Source organism: Drosophila nasuta, chromosome 2R, assembly GCF_023558535.2.
Source record: "Drosophila nasuta strain 15112-1781.00 chromosome 2R, ASM2355853v1, whole genome shotgun sequence".
Lineage (NCBI taxonomy): Eukaryota > Metazoa > Arthropoda > Insecta > Diptera > Drosophilidae > Drosophila > Drosophila nasuta.
In genome coordinates this window covers 19,894,176-19,912,025 of record NC_083456.1, presented here as the reverse complement: position 1 = coordinate 19,912,025, position 17,850 = coordinate 19,894,176, and the positions used below count along the sequence as shown (strand labels likewise).

The 17,850-nt window shown below is 35.6% G+C and overlaps 1 protein-coding gene across 6 annotated transcripts in view; it reads right to left on the bottom strand.

The window, feature by feature from the left end:
- Positions 1 to 3,588: 3,588 nt before the first annotated feature.
- LOC132783856 (sodium/potassium-transporting ATPase subunit alpha) overlaps positions 3,589 to 17,850 on the bottom strand; it is a 29,094-nt gene continuing 14,832 nt past the window's right edge. For 2 of the 6 annotated variants that reach the window (XM_060789144.1, XM_060789145.1), the window contains exons 2-9: positions 15,587 to 15,718; positions 15,252 to 15,518; positions 13,400 to 15,181; positions 13,119 to 13,334; positions 12,385 to 12,479; positions 5,140 to 5,314; positions 4,845 to 5,077; positions 3,589 to 4,782 (exon numbers count right to left, since the gene is read on the bottom strand). In XM_060789144.1, coding sequence (XP_060645127.1) covers positions 4,662 to 4,782; positions 4,845 to 5,077; positions 5,140 to 5,314; positions 12,385 to 12,479; positions 13,119 to 13,334; positions 13,400 to 15,181; positions 15,252 to 15,518; positions 15,587 to 15,706 — 3,009 coding nt within the window. In that variant the 5' untranslated portion in view covers positions 15,707 to 15,718 and the 3' untranslated portion in view covers positions 3,589 to 4,661. Of the gene's footprint in view, positions 4,783 to 4,844; positions 5,078 to 5,139; positions 5,315 to 7,767; positions 7,863 to 10,800; positions 10,896 to 12,384; positions 12,480 to 12,783; positions 12,879 to 13,118; positions 13,335 to 13,399; positions 15,182 to 15,251; positions 15,519 to 15,586; positions 15,719 to 17,426; positions 17,508 to 17,850 lie in introns of all 6 variants that reach the window. The other 4 variants (XM_060789143.1, XM_060789142.1, XM_060789141.1 and 1 more) reach the window with 4 other exon arrangements.

Below are 17,850 nucleotides of genomic sequence, written 5' to 3'. Positions count from 1 at the left end.
TTTATACTTTCTCGCGTTGAACTCTTTTTTTTCGTCTATTCGTGCGCTGTCTTCTTTGTTAGCTGCGGTTTGCTCAAAGTTGTTGCACTGCAATTGTTGTTGTTGATGCTACTGCTGTCGTAGTTGTTGTTGTTGGCGTGTTATTGCACATTTTTTCATCTCACGTTGCCAAAAATCCACAAAAAAAAGAAAAACAACAGCAGCGACAAAAGTGCTCGGCCTGCCGGTCAGCAGGTTCAAATGTCGCCGACCTGAGTCCGCTTCTCCTTCGCTTCGTATGCGTGAATGTCCTCTATATGTGCGCCCAAAAGTATGCAAGGCTTTTTAGCCTAGTTTCGTTTGTCCGCCGATACGATGCAGTTGTCGCTCTTGTGTTGTTATTGTTATTGTTGCTCCTGCTTTAGGTGTTGTTGTTATTTTGATTTTTAGTGGCTACTAACACCGCACACCGCAATTCATAATAGCCAGCAGCAAATCATAGTTGAATGTTTTGAGTAGTTTGTTATTAACAACTTGCGCTGCACTCTCACTAATGCATTTCTTTATTGTTGTTGTTTCTACATGTGATGCGTGTGCTTGTGTGTGTGTGTTGTTGTTGTTTCTGAATGTAGTAAAAATAGTGAAGCACTCGCAAAGTTCGGCACTAAAAAATAGCAGAACGCAGCTAACGGCTATTTTATTTGTTCCTCTTCTTATTGTTGCTGTTGTTGTTGCTCTTGCTCTTTACTGCTGTTGTTGTTGTTGTCTGTCTTGTTGTTATTGTTATTGTTGTTGGCTGCGTAGTTCGTTGCGTATGAAGCGAAAACGTAACACGCTCGTACGCCGGATAATGAAAGACTGTCGATGTCGATGGCAATGCCGAAACTTTAACCGAATAACCCATTGGCCGACTGCCCAACGATTCGGCTTTTGTCCGACGACGACGACGACGACACGAACACTCGCTTCGGCTCGCAACGGTTTTGATGGGACGCATGAGCATGAAACGCCGACATAGATAACACAAGCCAAAAGGCGCACAGGATAAGAAACGATTTGGAATTGGAACACCAGCCAGCGATAACAGTATTGAGCTCTCGCTCTCTCACTCACACACACTCACACACAGAGATAGTGGTACACTGCAGTCTGTGTTTGTGTGTCTGTTGAACTGTAGTTGGAATGGGGTGAAATTTCGCTGTTGGTTTTGTTAGTTGAGCTCAAACTGATGATGTGCTTGGAGAGGTTGGTGCAATAGGAGGTGGAGCAGAGGCAGTAGCGCCTCCCCCTCCGCCATTTCTTAGACACAAGCAAGCGCGCAAGTTTTTGACGCCCGTGTTAAGTCTATTGGAAAAGAGGTCTTGCTCTTTTTTTTTTTTTATTTTGTTGCGCTACTTTAGTGCGGCATGTTCAAACTGTCATGCAACACGAAAGCATATCAAAAGATGAGCATTATTTTTAACAACATAAATATTATTATATTTTCTATACAATCAAAATATTAACTTCTTAACTCATTTAGAGCAATCAAAACATATTTCTATTTTAATGCTGGTTTCAATATTTAATTTTAATTCAAAATCTATGTTATATTTATGATTTATATATTATTATTAAAATACATTTTCAAAATATGTTATGTATACTAATTAAACATAATTTATTTTTATAATTATATTAAAAAATAATAAACACATAAAACTGAATACTTTATTAAATAACCAAATCTCAAGCCAAGTACCAAGAATTCAAAAACAGATTAAAGAGTAATATTTCTTTTTTTACTTTTGTAGGATCTGTAAAAATGAATCTGTATAAAAACCTGTCCAAGCTTTAAAAGAATAAAATATTTTAGATAAAAGAGGTTCAAGATTATGTAAATAAACCAAAGCTGAATATTATCAGAATTTCCCAGCATTATGTTCCTTATCCGTAGCATCAAATTTATATAAAGAATCTTATCTTGTATTTGTAGAGTTGTATGAAAGAAAATAGACAAACAGTCGGAACTTTTTCGTTATATTTCTTCCGTTTCCTTATAGACAATTCTCCAATATCTAAAAATATCTCTCTTCTCTTCTCCAATAAAAACAGCAATTATTTTGTTTTGTTTTTTTTTTTAAGTTTTATTTATGTAGTTTTTTATTTTAATCATTGTTTAAATCTACAAATACATTTACAGCGGAGGGCGAAAGAACAAAAAATTAAAAATGTTTACTCTCATGTTTTTGGTTTTTGTTGTTGTTGTTGTTGTTGTTACACTTTATATCGTATGCAAATTTGTAGTTTATTTTTTTTTCTGCTTGTTTCTTGACAAATTATTCAAGTTATCGTTATAGCTTCGAACGTTTATAGAATTGTTTTGCTTTCTTTATAAATATTTGTTCACATTATGCATTTATATGGATTTCGTTTTTTTTTTTTTTTTTTTTTTTTTTTTTTGGTTTTTGTTTTTGTTTTCGTTTTTAGCTTAGTTTCACTTTCACATCAACAACATTCATGATCATGAACATCGTCATTAATATTATTATTATTTATTATTATTCAATATAATTTGTTAACAACTAATAATAATTTTGTTTTTGTTTGTCATAACTAACATGCCATAATGCAATCAGTATCATTAATTTCAATGTCAATGATCATTAAAACATCATCCAAATCATAATGAAAAAGATAACAAATCCAAAAACAGATTGAAAAGCAGCGGCGGATTTATGTCTCTGCAATGTGTTTGTGTGTGTGTGTGGATTATTTGTGACTTGTGGGTGTGACTAACTGACACACACACACACACACAAACTGACTGACTGACTGAATGACTTTTCACAAATTTCCAATTAGTCAAGAGCGAGCGCATTGTTGGCCTTTTGTATTTCAACCGCACTCAACTTATTGCGATGCTAAATGCCAACTATTTAGCCGCTAATCAGTGTTTGTTTGTACGCATGTGTGTGTGTGTGTGTGTGGGAGGGGGTGTATCAGTGTGTGTGTGTGAAAAGCGAAAGTTATACAAAAACACAATACTGTTTAGCTACTGCCTTGGGCTTGTCGTCCCGTTGTGGGTCGCTGTGCCGTGTAAAACATTACAAACATTCATTTTGTGGGCGTGGCTGCACACACACACGCACACTTCTTTGCTTGGTGTGCGTGTGTGTGTGTTTTTTGGGCTTAAAATGCACATAAAGCACAATATTACATGTTATGTTTTATGGCTTTTATAAACTTTTACTCATACTTCATATAACAAATTGCTGCTAGCTGCTTCCATGGCGCCTTCTCTTCCCTTCTCTCACGCTCCCTCTTTTCACTCCTTCAACCTCTGGCATTATTGCCTGGCTCAATGCCGCACTCTCACTCTCACTTTGACTCCCCCTCGCCTCTCGCTCAGCATCTCCGTCTCCACACTTCGCCAGTTGGTAGGTGTTGTTATTGGTTTTTTTTTTCTTTTTTGTTGTTGGTGTAAGTATTTGTATAGCTCCATTTATATAATCAAATTTTTTTCCATATATAATATATGTTTGTATATATATAAACAATTATAATAATTGTGTTGCCTCTTTGTTTGGTTTGTTTTGTTTTTTCTTTTTATTATTATTCATTTTATTCGTTTATTTTAAATTTGTTTCGGTTTTCACGGTTGCCTCACAAATATTTCGAAAGTTGTTTTGTTGTTGTTGTTGTTGCTGTTTCTTGTTTATTTCTTTGTTTATCTTTGCTTCCTTTTCTGCTTATTTTGTAACTACGCTAATTTATTCATCTTTTTTTATTTTTGTCAAAATTTTCGTTTTAGTTTTTCTTTTAATTTTTCTAAACTTCTTATATAATTTGTCTCTTCATGCGTTGAGTGTGTGTATGTGTGTGTTGTGTTTGTGTGTGTGTTTGTTTGTATGTGTGTGTGAGTAGGTATGTAAATATTATTAATGTTAGTTGCGCTTTAGCTTTGCTTTTGTTTCTTTGCGCTGTTTGCGTTGTTTATGTTTGTTTGTTTGTTTGTTTCTGTTCTTGTTTATTTGAATATTGTTGTGTTTCTTCTTCTTGCCTTTGTTTTTGTTAAATAATTTTACTAAAAACTTTGTTAGGTTATTGTTTGCTGAGTTCTTTGTTGGAGTTTCATCTTGTTATTGTTTCGAAATTTTGTTTCTTGGTTGGTTGTTTTGTTTTTTGTTTGTTTGTTTGTTTTTTTGTTGAAAGTTTTTACTTTATTTTATTTAAATCTTATTTATAGCTTTAATTTATAATTTAAATTTACTTAAATGTTTAAAATAATTATCGCTTGCATTTGTTTTCTTTTTGTTTGTTTACTTTAAATAATTAAATTAAAATTCTAAAACATATCTCAATATGTTTTATGCTATAGCTGTTGCTCTTGTTGTTCTTGCTGCTGCATTTCAAGGTATTGCTGTTGCAAGTTGCAAGTTGCCAATGCAGATGCAGTTGCAATTGCAGTTGCAGTTGTTGTTGTTCTCATAGCCAGCCACACAGATATCTGTGATCGCTGTGGTTGCACTTTGTGGTAAATAAACAATTACTATTTGTTGCTCTTGCTGAATCTGTGTAGTACTCTGTGTTGGTTGTTCTTCTTCTACTCCTGCTTCTTCTTTTTCTTCTTCTTTTTCTGCTTGGTGTAGATGTGTTGTGTGGGTGTGGATGTGGGCGTGGGCGTGGCTGTGTGTAGGTGTTTAATAGTATGTCTCCTGCTCCAACCAGCCTCCTGGGTTGCGACGCAAGTAGAAACGACGTGTCTCATCATACACAAAGATGGCCAACATAAATGGAATGGCTGGGAACCACCAGACAAGTCTGCCAAAGACAAATATGCATTAGAATGATGCAAGTAATATAATTCAAAGTCATCAACTTACTTCAGGGGGTACATGCGCAGACCCTTGTCCATGCCGGGGCAGTATGAGAGGAAGGCAGCGAGAACGGTCTCGAAAACAAGGCCAAAGTTCAAGGCCCAGTTACGCATGCCCTGGTGGAAGATGGAGTTACGACGCGTCTTACAGATGATCAAATCGGCCCATTGCACAACCACAATCGAGATGAAGAAGGCAGTGTGGCAGGTGTATTCCAAAGTCTTGCGATCGCGATAGGTCTGCATAACAATCAAAATCAAATGAGTAACTATAAAAATTGTTCATAAATATATCGTCTTACCCATTCCTGACCGTACGAATCAGTTAGATCGTTAACGGCCTTGGAGTCCCACATCTTGCGGATGCCAAACAGTTTCATTGGCAGGAAACCGTTCTCAGCCATAATGACAAAGTACACAAAGAAACCGGCAGCAGCTTGGATCATGCCAATCTGTCCATAGGCCATGGAAATCAATCTGTTTGAAAGCGATGCCAGAATAGCAAAATTTAAACATTAGACAATGCTCCGATTGACTCGCTTTATTCAAAAAATATTATTCAATTAATTTTTGTGTGGTTTTTTGTTGATGTCTTTTCATTAATTTGTTCTGAGCAACAAGACACACGTCTTGTTTACAGCTGCACGAGCTTAAAGGATTGAGCATAAATTGAGCTGCAACTTGCAGTTGTTCAAGGTTTTTGTGCAGCCCAAAGAAAACAGTGGAAAGTGTAAGAAAATATTGTAAAGATTTACAAAAGAGTAGAAAGTTGTTAAAAGTTGCAAGAAACTTGTTGTCATCGCATTAAATATAGTTGACAAAAACCCTGTAGCAACATGGCTGCAGCTCTAGTTGAGCATAGACTCAATTATTTTTTAAGTTAGTTACACAAATTTAAAAATAATGCCGCATAACCTTTAAGCTCGATGTTTTCGTTAATTTCTTTTTAGTAAATGAATGTATTTTTTTTTAATTAGTTTTTAAGGTGTTAGACTTTACAATATATAGCGTGGATTGTGTTTGAGCGAATTCTTTTGTTTTGTATTTTTTAAGTTTTACTTTTTTTTTTTTTGTTTTCAATAGCGCGCGTTCGATGTAAGCGTGAAAGAGCAAAGATTCGATTTCTTTGTTTTGTTTCTTATTTAATTCATCTTGAATAAGATGAGGTGAAAAGCAAAGTTCATATTGTTAGTTTTGGGTGGGCGGTGGCTTATTAACATGCAGCAAACTACTCAATCTAAGTACACATATATAATATTTACACATAGATTAACATGCAATTTGTGGTTACAAAACTAAAAGCACACAACGGAGGGCAAGCAAATGCAGTTACAATTGTTCTGCTGGTTTCTCATACCATTTTCTCATTTACTTACGCTTAAAGAAGTTTTTTTTTTTTTTTTTTTGCAAGTAATCAACTTAAAAATAACATAAATTAACAAATAGAAACTTACACATTAACATAAAATTTGGAAAAACATTCGAAATGAATTCCAAAATGAAAAAAAGGAAGTATAAATAACATATATATATAGTACATAGATAATACATAGACTTAAAAATAATAATCAGCTTTATAATAATCAATATATATATATATAATATATTGAATAGTTGTAGTATTAAGTGAAAATCCATTGTTGTTGTTCGTTGTTGATTTTCTTCGCTGAACCGAGCCCACACATTGAGACTTACTGCGACATTTGTTGCACATCGACTTGGAACCAGACTTGATCGATACTGATACTGAATATATTTTGTATTATGTGGATTATGAGTGTATTTAGAGCTACGTAGAACACAACTGAAGCAGCTATTAAAAGGTATTTTTTGTTTTTTTTTGTTTTTGTTTTGGTCTTGAACAAACTCAACTACAAGTAACGCACTAAACTGGGCTAAAAGTAACAGAGCAGAAAGCTTCAATTTGTGTCATGTTCTTGTTTTAGTCTTTTGCTTGTTTGTTGGTAATGTTTAATTAGATCTATGCAGTCTTCTAGTCAGTGTGTCTATGTGAGAGTGTGTTTGTATGTGTTTATGTGTGTGTGTGTGTTGTACTGTTTTGGCCAGCGGCATGTCTCAAAACTTTGGCTAAAAGCGACGTATTTTTTTTGTTCTTGTTTAGCAAATTCGCGCTGTGACTACAACTGAAGAGTTGAACATTGTGTGTCCAACGACTATATATAGTATTTAGTATTGGAACTATACACAAATTGTGTGTCATTTGTGTGTCATAAATTTGTAGAATGTGCGACTAACACACAAACATTGATGCACATTGATTTTGTAAATATTTGAAATGAAAACACAAAAATTGAAACAGTAAGACATAAATGGAAAACTTTTCTTTTCCAACAAATTTTTCAAATAAAATTCAATTTTGAAAAGAATTTTAGAATTTAGAAAATACAATCGATAGTCGAATAAAATTTGACAAAAATATTTCATTCCACATTGAGAGCTCAAATAACAGGAAGAAAATAATAATCGATCACATGAATTTCGAGACTAGAAACGAAAAACTTGAAAATTTTTTTGTTTTTTGAGTAGAAAAATCTGAGAAGAGATGAAAACAATTGAACAAAAAGAAAATTATGCATCAGCAAACGAACAAACAATCGCAATTTTGTTTTTTTTGGTTTTTCATAGTTATTGTTTTTTGGTTGCACTATCATTTTGTGTGTGTGTGTGTAAATTGAAAATTGAATAATTGATTGCTGGCCAAATTGAGGGGGGAAAAAAGGTACGCGACACACACAACTCAAACAAAGGTCAAATGTCAAATTGGAAACGTTAAATAAGTTGGGGTTGCATGTTTGTTCATTTTCTAGTATTTTGTAACTAAACAACTAAAAGTAAACAACTCTTTTTGGTTTTTGGTTTTTTTGTTTTGTTTTTTTTGGATTAAACCTTATCGTTAGATTTTTCCTGACCTGCGGTTCACCAAGTTGTCGCGGTATGGATCTCTCGGCTGACGCTTCATAATATCGCTCTCGGCTTGCTCGTAAGCGAGTGAAATGGCCGGTATCTTTTGCGGTATATAATATAGCGTTCATTATATCGTTTTGTTGGTATATATTATATGGATTTTTTTTGTTCAGTATTTATTTATTGGTTTTATATTGTTGATTATGTGCGTTATTTTGAATAGAATCAAAATGAAAGACATAAAAAAACGTTGCAAAAAAATTGTGGGGGAAAATATGAAAAAGGAAAATCTGGTTAAAGTTTGACGAATAATATCTTGCTGGCGTATTTGGTATATAATAAATACTTGTTATATACTAATAAATATTCGATAAGATAGATATTTTTCTTGGTTTTTTTCTTTGTTAATTAAATATTAATAGTACTTAGTTAAAAAAAAGGGAGTTGCATTTGGTATTTGAGTAAAGAGAGCGTTATACAGTGTTGAAGAGAGAGCGTGTTCTGCTTAATGTTGATGTTAATATATGGTATATATAAATATATTTTATATTGTAGTTGGTATTTGTAGTTGAAGTTGAAGTTGTTGTTATTGATGTTGTAGTTGTAGTTGTAGTTGTACAAGTATTTAGCTCCTGCGTACTTAAGAAGCTATAACTACACTGGGGAGCAAAAAGTAGCGCCCAAGTAACAAAAATTGATTCGTTATACGAGTACAGAGGAAAATGTAGTATAGAGTTTTTGCTTAGAGCTTAACTTGCACTAAAATTGCTTGATATATGTAGAAGTTAATATATATATAACATATTTATATAGTATATTAAGACTAGAGAAAAATTGTGTGCCAACTTGAGATGGCCATAAATAGACGTGAATGGTTTGAATTAGTTTCGTTCACTACAAATCAAAACAAAGTTTAATGAATGTTTTTGAATAATTCGATGGCGATTGATTGACTGATTGAGGGATTGACTAAAGATCTTTTCCAATGACTTAGTGTTAAAAATGGGCTTGATGACTTTGAATGTTTTTACTAATTTTTGGGTTGTACAAGAACTCAATCGAGTCCACATACAATAGATGGCAGGTGAATATGTTGACCAACTGCTAGAAATGCAATAAATTCAAAATACTTTAGTTTAAATATATTTTATAGACTCACTAAATGTATATTTAAACCTGCTCTAGCATAAGTTAAACAATGATGTCCTATAGCAAAGTATTCTACTATGAGAGAGTCAGAGAGAAAGACAGAGAGAAGAGAGCGAGCCAAACAAGTCAAAAGATTCCTCTATCAGTTCGGCGATGGGAGAAACAACGTCGAAGATATCACTTACCTTCTAAATGGACTTTTAATATGACAAAAATAAAAGCAACTTATGCTGTCTCAAAAATAAAAAAAAAAAAAAAATCGACACATTTTCTTAAGTTAAAAAAGACGCTTATGGTAGGAAAAAAATGAGTGTTACAAGCATAGAAATCAAAGAGTTAAGAGTTGTTGAAGTATCGAAATAGTTAAGCAAGAGAAGAAGAAGATGAAGAAGAAGTAGACCAAAAGGAAGCACGCCAAATTCGAATCATGGTGAGAATTTATCTTAAGGGCTTATGCCAAAATATTGTTAGCTGAGTGGTCGACGACAATAGTCGAAGAAAGTGGAGGCGTTCTTTTTTTTTGTAATCAGACTTTTCGAGTGTAATTTGTGCATAAATCACATTTTTTTTAAGGGGCATTTCATTCTTGCTTCGAGATTATCAATCAATTTTTGTAGATACGAATATATCGCCAGAATAAGTAGTTTTTCTTTGTGTTAAGTTTGTTTTGTGTATCTTTTTCACTTTTTTTGTTTGTTATAAATCAGTTTAGAGTTTGCACAGAAATTGAAATTACATGATTAAATTATTGCTATATAGTATATTGTATATTTAATACGAGTATGCGCATATAAATTGAATATAGTATTATTATCATTGCATATGAAGAGCGCAAATTACAACAAATATCAAAAAAATATATATTCAAAATATATTTAAAAAAACGAATGAAACAAACTAAACTTTACGAAGTTTTAAAAAATTGTAATCAAACAGAGATATAAGCAATATATATTAGGCCTATAGCCCAGTGTTTTTTTTAATATTCTGTTGCTAAGGAGCAAAAAGAGTCTGGAAATATAATACTAGATCAGCTTGAAAGTGCTTTTGATCGAAAATTTATTCGAAATTGAACTATAAATTGAAATTGGATAGTAGAGATACAGAAAGAGAGAGATAGAGAGAGTATAACAAAAATACTAGAAAAATTCCAACATTACGTCAATTAAATTTTAAATTTAAACGTTTAACTAGCTGATGTCGAAATATTAAAAAATTTATAAGGGAAAAACTTGAAATTTAAACATAAAACAATAAAAAAAACATAAAACATATAACAAAAATAATATTTAAAACATAATCAAAATTCCAATTGTAAAAAATAATATACAAAATTAAAACATTTAACATAAATCGAAAAAGAAAACGATTAAGCATTTTTTGAAGTATAATTCAAAAGAAAAAAATGCAAAAGCTAAAACAACACTCAACGAAAATGTCAAAAGTAAATTAGCTAATAAATAGTTGAAGCTAATTTGAAAAGTTCTTATATTTTAGTTTAGTAGTTAGACAAGAGAGTTCGAAGAAATATCTTTAAAAGGAAGCGTACTTTGCTTTAAATTCCTTGACCGAAAATGTATACCGCAAATTTACTTTGTATGAAATTTAAATTGCATTTTTTGTAAGTTTTAATTATGAATTACATTTGCTTTGAGTAAGTGTCAAGATCAAAAATATTTTTGCTGTGATTGCATTAAATATTTATAGGAAGAAAAGTATTTTTTTTTTTTTTTAATATTTATTTTGACCTCACTATTTTGACTTTTTACGTTTTGTATGTTTCGTGTGGTTGTTTTTCTTTTTCTGAATATTTTTTTTTTATTTTTTGTATTCGTTCTGTTGTAGTTAGTTGTTTTTATTTGTTTGGGTATCACAAAGAAAAACTTTACCTTTCGTTGACCAGCTTATCTTGAAAGGGATTCCTGGGCTGGCGTTTCATAATATCGGATTCAGCCGTCTCATAGGCTAAGGAAATGGCTGGCACCTAAATGTGCAAGCGTTAACCGTAGTAGTGGAATAAAATAAATTAAAAATAAATATGATAAATTATGGACCACATATGATATCTCTTTCGCTCTAACACTGTCGAGTTCAGTTTCATTCTCGGAATACAACAAATACGAGTAGACAACGAAGAACTGCATGTCCCAATTTGTACAGCTGAGAAGGACCGTTGGCACTGTCGATAACTTATTAGCTAGTTGTAATCGATAATGCGATATATCGACTTAAGATCTTACTTAAAAACTAACTTAAACTGCTGATAAATGAGTTGAGTTGAGAGTGGTTGAAAACTTAAATAACTTAAATGTTAAACAATAGAAAGTAGTATTAACTTAAATAATAACTTCTCTTTGTTTTAGTTCTTTTGTTTTTGTTTTTGTTAAGGTTAAGGTTATGCTAAAGTACAGTTTGGTAAGTGGCTACGATTTGTGTGCAATTAATTTGTTGTAATTTTGCTGGAACTAGGATAAATGCCAATACAGATACTTGAACAATTTTGCATGGTTAATTTTGATGTTATTTTTGTTTTGTTTACAAACGGAAAAATGCATAACAAAAACAGTTAATGCCAATTTAATCGGTGAGGAAATAGAAACCCAAAACGGAAAACAGAAACTGAAATTGAAACTGGGGACGGGTTGATTTTTGTTACGCCGTAAAAGTTACACAACAGCAACAAAAGTATTTGTAGAACGATTTTAGGTGAGGTGAAGTAAATGAAACAAGTACAACGCACACCAATTAACATTTAGAGCGTTTTTGAATAGAGGCGATTTTTAATAATATTCAATTGATTTTTGCTTTTGTTTGTTGAGGTACTTTTCTCCATTTACACAGAAAGGCAAAACGTGGTGGAGTGGAGTGTGCGTGAATGGAATTGAATTTATGATACAGAACGGAATAAATGTATACGATTATGTATAAATCATGAGAATAACTCAATTGCTGTTCTTGAATGACTGAAAATGTACACAGAAGGTCAAATTTGTCGGAGATTGTTGAGTTCGATGATAATGGGCGGGTTGTTAGGTTCTCTCAGTTGGGAGTATGTTACATTAATGATATAGAGATATGTTAATGAGGTAATGTAAATAATGATTAAGAGTCTTAGTAGATAAGTAAACCATAAATATGGAACGACTTGTTAGTTGAGTTGCTTGCGCTGCTTTCGTATAGCAAGTAAGTATTATTAAGTATTTTTAATTGTTGTTATGGTTTTTTTTTTGTTTTTGTTTTCGTTTGTTACGCTTATGCTAATTACAATCCAGCCACATACACAGACATCGATTAGTTAAAGTTTATATGAAAATTGCAGCTTAGTAAATCACTGCTCGCTTTTGTTTTTTTTTTTTTAGTTATTTCTTTAAGTGGCAAAAAGTTTAGTGTGCATGTGTATATGTGTGTGAATGTATGTGTTAGTATTTAGTATAGTATGTGTGTGTTTAGTAGAAATTGACTTGAATTGGCACCTTGAGTTCACTAATTTATCGTTGAATGGGTCACGTGGCGGACGCTTCATAATATCGGCTTCAGCGTGTTCGTAGGCCAATGATATGGCTGGCACCTAGTATTGGATTATTGCAGGTGGTAACATTAGCAAAACGTTTTACAATATTCGATTTCGATACGAGGGGGGATTTTGGGTCAAGAATGTTCGAGTTGTTTTTTTTTTTGTTTTTTACACTATTTGCGTGGAATGTTATAGTTACAATAGAATAAATGTCTGCTAAGAGAGATCATTATAGATTGATGCGAGAAGTTCAACTACAAATGGCGTAGCCTAAGTTGATAATGAACTGCAAAAGTTTCTGCAATTCGAGCCTAATCCAGCGTACTTTTTGGGTACTTTTTTGGTGGGCGCTGTTTACCTCTCGTTCACCAGATTATCGACCGCTGGATTGCGTGGACGTCGCTTCATAATGTCCGCTTCGGGTCCCTCGTAGGCCAGCGATATGGCTGGTATCTGTGCACAGCACAGCACATTACAGCACAGAATAAATCATCAAACGTAATTGCAATCGCAATTCAATTTTAAAATTCGTACATAAGTTATACAAAGGTTATAGGATTTGATGCTTAACAAGTTAGAAGACCTGACTGTCAATTACAATTAACTTGCTTAATGTCTTACATAATCACATACGTAGTTAAGATTAGTTTAGGTGGGTTGCTCTAAGTGGCTGCAGGTTGGAGGCAAACTTACCATGTCAGTGCCCAAATCGATGCACAGAATGGTCACGGTACCCAATGGCAGTGGAATATCGCACAGAATGAAGGCGAGGAAAGGTGAGATTTCGGGTATGTTGGAGGTCAGAGTGTAGGCAATGGATTTCTTCAGATTGTCAAAGATCAAACGACCTTCCTCAACACCAGTCACAATCGAGGCAAAGTTATCGTCCAACAAGATCATGTCAGCGGCCTGCGAAGCGAAAACAAAAGCATATATAATACCGATTCGAATTGATTGAGAATGAGTGAACGCACCTGCTTGGACACATCGGAACCGGCGATACCCATAGCAACACCAATATCAGCCTTCTTCAGGGCAGGAGAATCGTTGACACCATCACCAGTTACAGCCACAATGGCTCCCATACGCTGGCAACCCTCGACAATGATCAGCTTCTGTTGGGGCGAGGTACGGGCGAAGACAATCTCGGTGTGATAGCGGAGAATTTCATCCAATTGATCAGAGGACACATCGCGGAGCTCAGCACCGTGCACAACAGCGGCCTTAGCTTCGCGAGGATTGACCTCCGATACAGGGATGTTGAGGCGCTGGGCGATATCCTCAATGGTCTCGTTGCCCTCAGAGATGATGCCCACAGATTTGGCAATAGCCTTGGCAGTGATGGGATGATCACCAGTAACCATGATGACCTTGATACCAGCCGAACGGCACTTGGCAACGGCATCGGGCACAGCCGCACGTGGGGGATCAATCATAGACATGAGACCAACGAAACGCAGATTGTCAATGGGGAAGTTAATGTCATCGGTGTTGAACTTGTAACCAGTTGGGTATTTGTCGGATGGCAGCATGAAATCGCAGAAACCGAGCACACGCTCGCCCAGACCTCCAAGCTCCATGTACGCGTTGTTGAATGCCTCCTTCATCTCCTCGTCCAGCACCTTCTCCTTGCCGTTGATGAAAATGGTCGAGCAGCGTTCCAGAATACGTTCGGGAGCACCCTTCATGACCAGCAGATAGCGTGGATCGTTAGTATCCTCAGTTTCGTGAATCGACACCTGGTACTTGTTGGTTGAGTTGAATGGCACCTCAGCGATCTTGCGGTTGCGCTTGCGGATGTTCATCACATCGCCGAGAGCGAGTTCCATGCACTTGAGCAGAGCAGCCTCGGAGGCATCACCGCTGACTTCCTTCTTGAGAATTGGCACACCATCCTGGCCACCTTTGAATTCGGCGCGGTTACAGAGAGTGGCAATGCGAGAGAGCGCCTTGAATCCAGGGCTTGTTCTATCGTATTGAACACCCGACTGATCCTCAGTGGTATCGGCTTCAATGATCTGGTTGTCGAACCACATGTGAGCGACTGTCATACGGTTTTGGGTGAGGGTGCCGGTCTTATCAGAGCAGATGGTCGAGGTGGAACCCAGGGTTTCGACAGCCTCCAAATTCTTCACCAAACAATTCTTCGATGCCATACGCTTGGCAGTCAGGGTCAAGCACACCGTGACGGTGGCCAGCAGACCCTCGGGCACGTTGGCGACAATAATACCAATCAGGAAGATGACAGCATCCAGCCAGTGATAGCCCAAAATGAAGGCAATGACGAAGAAGGTAACGCCCAAAAATACAGCGACGCCGGTAATCAGATGGATGAAATGATGGATTTCCTTGGCAATGGGAGTCTCACCGGTATCCAGACCGGATGCCAAGCCAGCAATGCGACCCATCACAGTGTGATCGCCACAGCTGATGACAACACCCTTGGCGGTGCCCTCAACGGCGTTGGTCGAGAAGAAGGCCAAGTTCTTAGTCTCCAAAGGATTCTCGTGTGTGAACTCAGCGCCACGGGACTGCGGCTCCGATTCACCAGTCAACGACGAGTTGTCCACCTTGAAGTTGCGAGCCTCAATGATGCGAATATCGGCAGGAATACGATCACCGAACTTGACTTCGACCACATCGCCCAACACGAGATCCTCGGCGCGCAGCGTGAGTTTCTCGCCCTCGCGAATAACGGTGGCAAACTGGGGCACCATGTTCTTGAACGACTCCATGATCTTGGAACTTTTCGATTCCTGCAAAATCGCAAACAGACAAGCGATAAGTAGTTGCTAAGGGAAGAGTTAGAATAAATTGCTTCCTTACCTGGTAGTAGGAGAAGATGCCTGTCACAATGACGACAGCGGAAAGTACAATACCCAGATACAAGTTATCATCGGCTGGCTCCTCGCTGGTGGTGGCCTGAATCGAATAGGCCACAAAACAAAGTATAGCACCGATCCACAGCAACATGGCGAAGCCACCGAACAGATTCTTGCAGAACTTCACCCATTCGGGTGTCTGCTTGGGCGGTGTGAGCGCATTGGGACCATCTCGCTCCAGATTCTCCTTGGCCTTGGCGTGACTCAAACCCTGCCAATGGGAAAAAGAGAAGTGTGAATTAATTGTCATTACAACTTGATTAGTTCTTTGGGACTTACATTTTCGGGATGTGTCTGAAAGCGCTGATACAAATCCTCAGGAGAGATTTTATGATGGTCGATGTCCAACTCCTGTTTGAGATCATCTAAATTCTCTTTTTTAGCTGCTTTGGCCGGCATCTTGCGTCTTGACTATTGAGATCAAACGATGTTAGATAAAAACAATACATAAGTAATCACATTTGAAATTGCAAGTGTAGCGTAAAACCCAAAAAGCCGACACACAAAAATCGATTTACTTCATGCCATTAACCGTTGTGTTATGCCTCATAAAATACCCTTAAATATTTAAAGGTTTTCCGTTGTTTATTTTTATTTGTTTGCAAGTGAGTATTAAAGTGTGCAAGTTCGCAGAGAAGAGGAGAAGAAGAAGAACCATTAAACCCGATAGAGGAGTGTTTACAGTTTACCGAACTTACCAGTTACCAAAACATACACACATATAATGCTGTATGTACAGACTTATTTTTATTGCCAAAACATTTAGTAGCGCGCTAATGAGTTCCTATTTGGATCGCCATATGTTTCGGTCAGCGGGCGTGAGAATATTCACATTGATCGCTCCTAATCGGAGCAAAATAAAGCACAACAACTACGAATACGAGAATACACGAGCGCGGGAAGCATGCAGCAAGCCAAGTGGCGATTTTAATCGCGCGCAAAACGCGCCGAATGTGAAATGCGAATGTCACGTAAAATGAATGAAAATGCTAAAAAACAAATGCCACAGACCAATTCTGCCTACACACATCGCTCGCTCTTTTCTCTGTATCTACTCTACTCTACTATATATACTATATATACAACAAAGGCGAGCAAAACAAATTAAAAAGAAATCTATTCACAAAAGGCATTCGAATAAATCGAAAAAACTTATGCACTTGAATTTTGTTTATGCTGCGCTGTGGAATTAGTCCCTATCTGCACATTTCTTTCACCATGCTCATTGACCTCAAAGAACTCTCGAATTGGCACAGAAAATCTCACCAAAAAAATAATTATAAATAATTTTCCTATACTATAGATGTACATATATGTTGCAGACGCGCCAGCTGTCGTCCGTCGCGTCTCTAGACTCTGGCAATGGTTTATTAAATTTTCTATTTTATTTATATTTAGCGCGTTGTGACGTCACAGCCACAAATCGGTGAAATAACTTGGAAAAGCCCATAACTGGTTTTAATCAGTTTTATTCATGACCCACCTATAAAAATTATGTGACTAAACTATTGAAAACAAAAGTCTAGTATTTTTCGCATTTTCTTTTCTCGTATTTTTGGCTGTCTGCAATTTCCTCGGTACAACAAAAAAAATCAATTGAGGTTTACTTTTAGCTAGGTAATAACCGTTAAAATATATACATATAGTATATTAAAATAAACATTTCGTACGGCATATATACTACATAGAAAAGATTATATATAATTGTTTTTAGTATATCGAAAAAAGCGGTGCTATATTTAAGAATTTTCGATTATTTCTTTCAAATGTCAAGCGGCAAATAATATTGGAAACATGCCCAGATTATATATGCATAAATGAAGATATAAACAATAAATAAATGTAAATGTAATTGGAAGAGATGAGAAACGGAAATTAATGTAAAGAATTGAAAATAAGCACACATAAAGTAGAAATAAAGATTAAAGGCGTAAACAAATCGGCATAAATGGAACAAATCGATGAGTATGTGATGTGAAAATATGTTAAAGTATACCCATCTGTGTGTGAGTGAGTGTGTGCAGTACATATATATTCATGAGTAGGTTGTATGTAGTTCATACATACATATGTATGTCTGCGTGGTATGTGTGTACTATGAGGAACATTTTCAATTTACCTTGAAGTGGCCATCGGCTGTGCGATTGTCGTCATCGGTTGCAATAACCGTCGCGACTCGATAAGAGTCCGCTCTCGTAAGCTGCACGAGGAGTGTTGATATTCGATTCGATTTGATTGATGGATGTTGATTGATGATGAACGGGAAGAAATATATAAATCAAAAGAACGTAACAAACGTAACAACGTAACAAAAAACGTAAACGAAAAACAAAACGAGCATAATCAGATGCATAAACTTTTGATAAATGATATGTTTCTAAGTACTACTATATACGTAAATACATATTTCTAAGAAAAAAATATATTCCATAAATATAAATCTTATATCATATGTGGTTAAATTGTGACTAATTTGTGAAACTATTACTAAATCACTGTGAAATAACTAGAAAAATGTTTCACATATGACTCTGCTTCCAGCT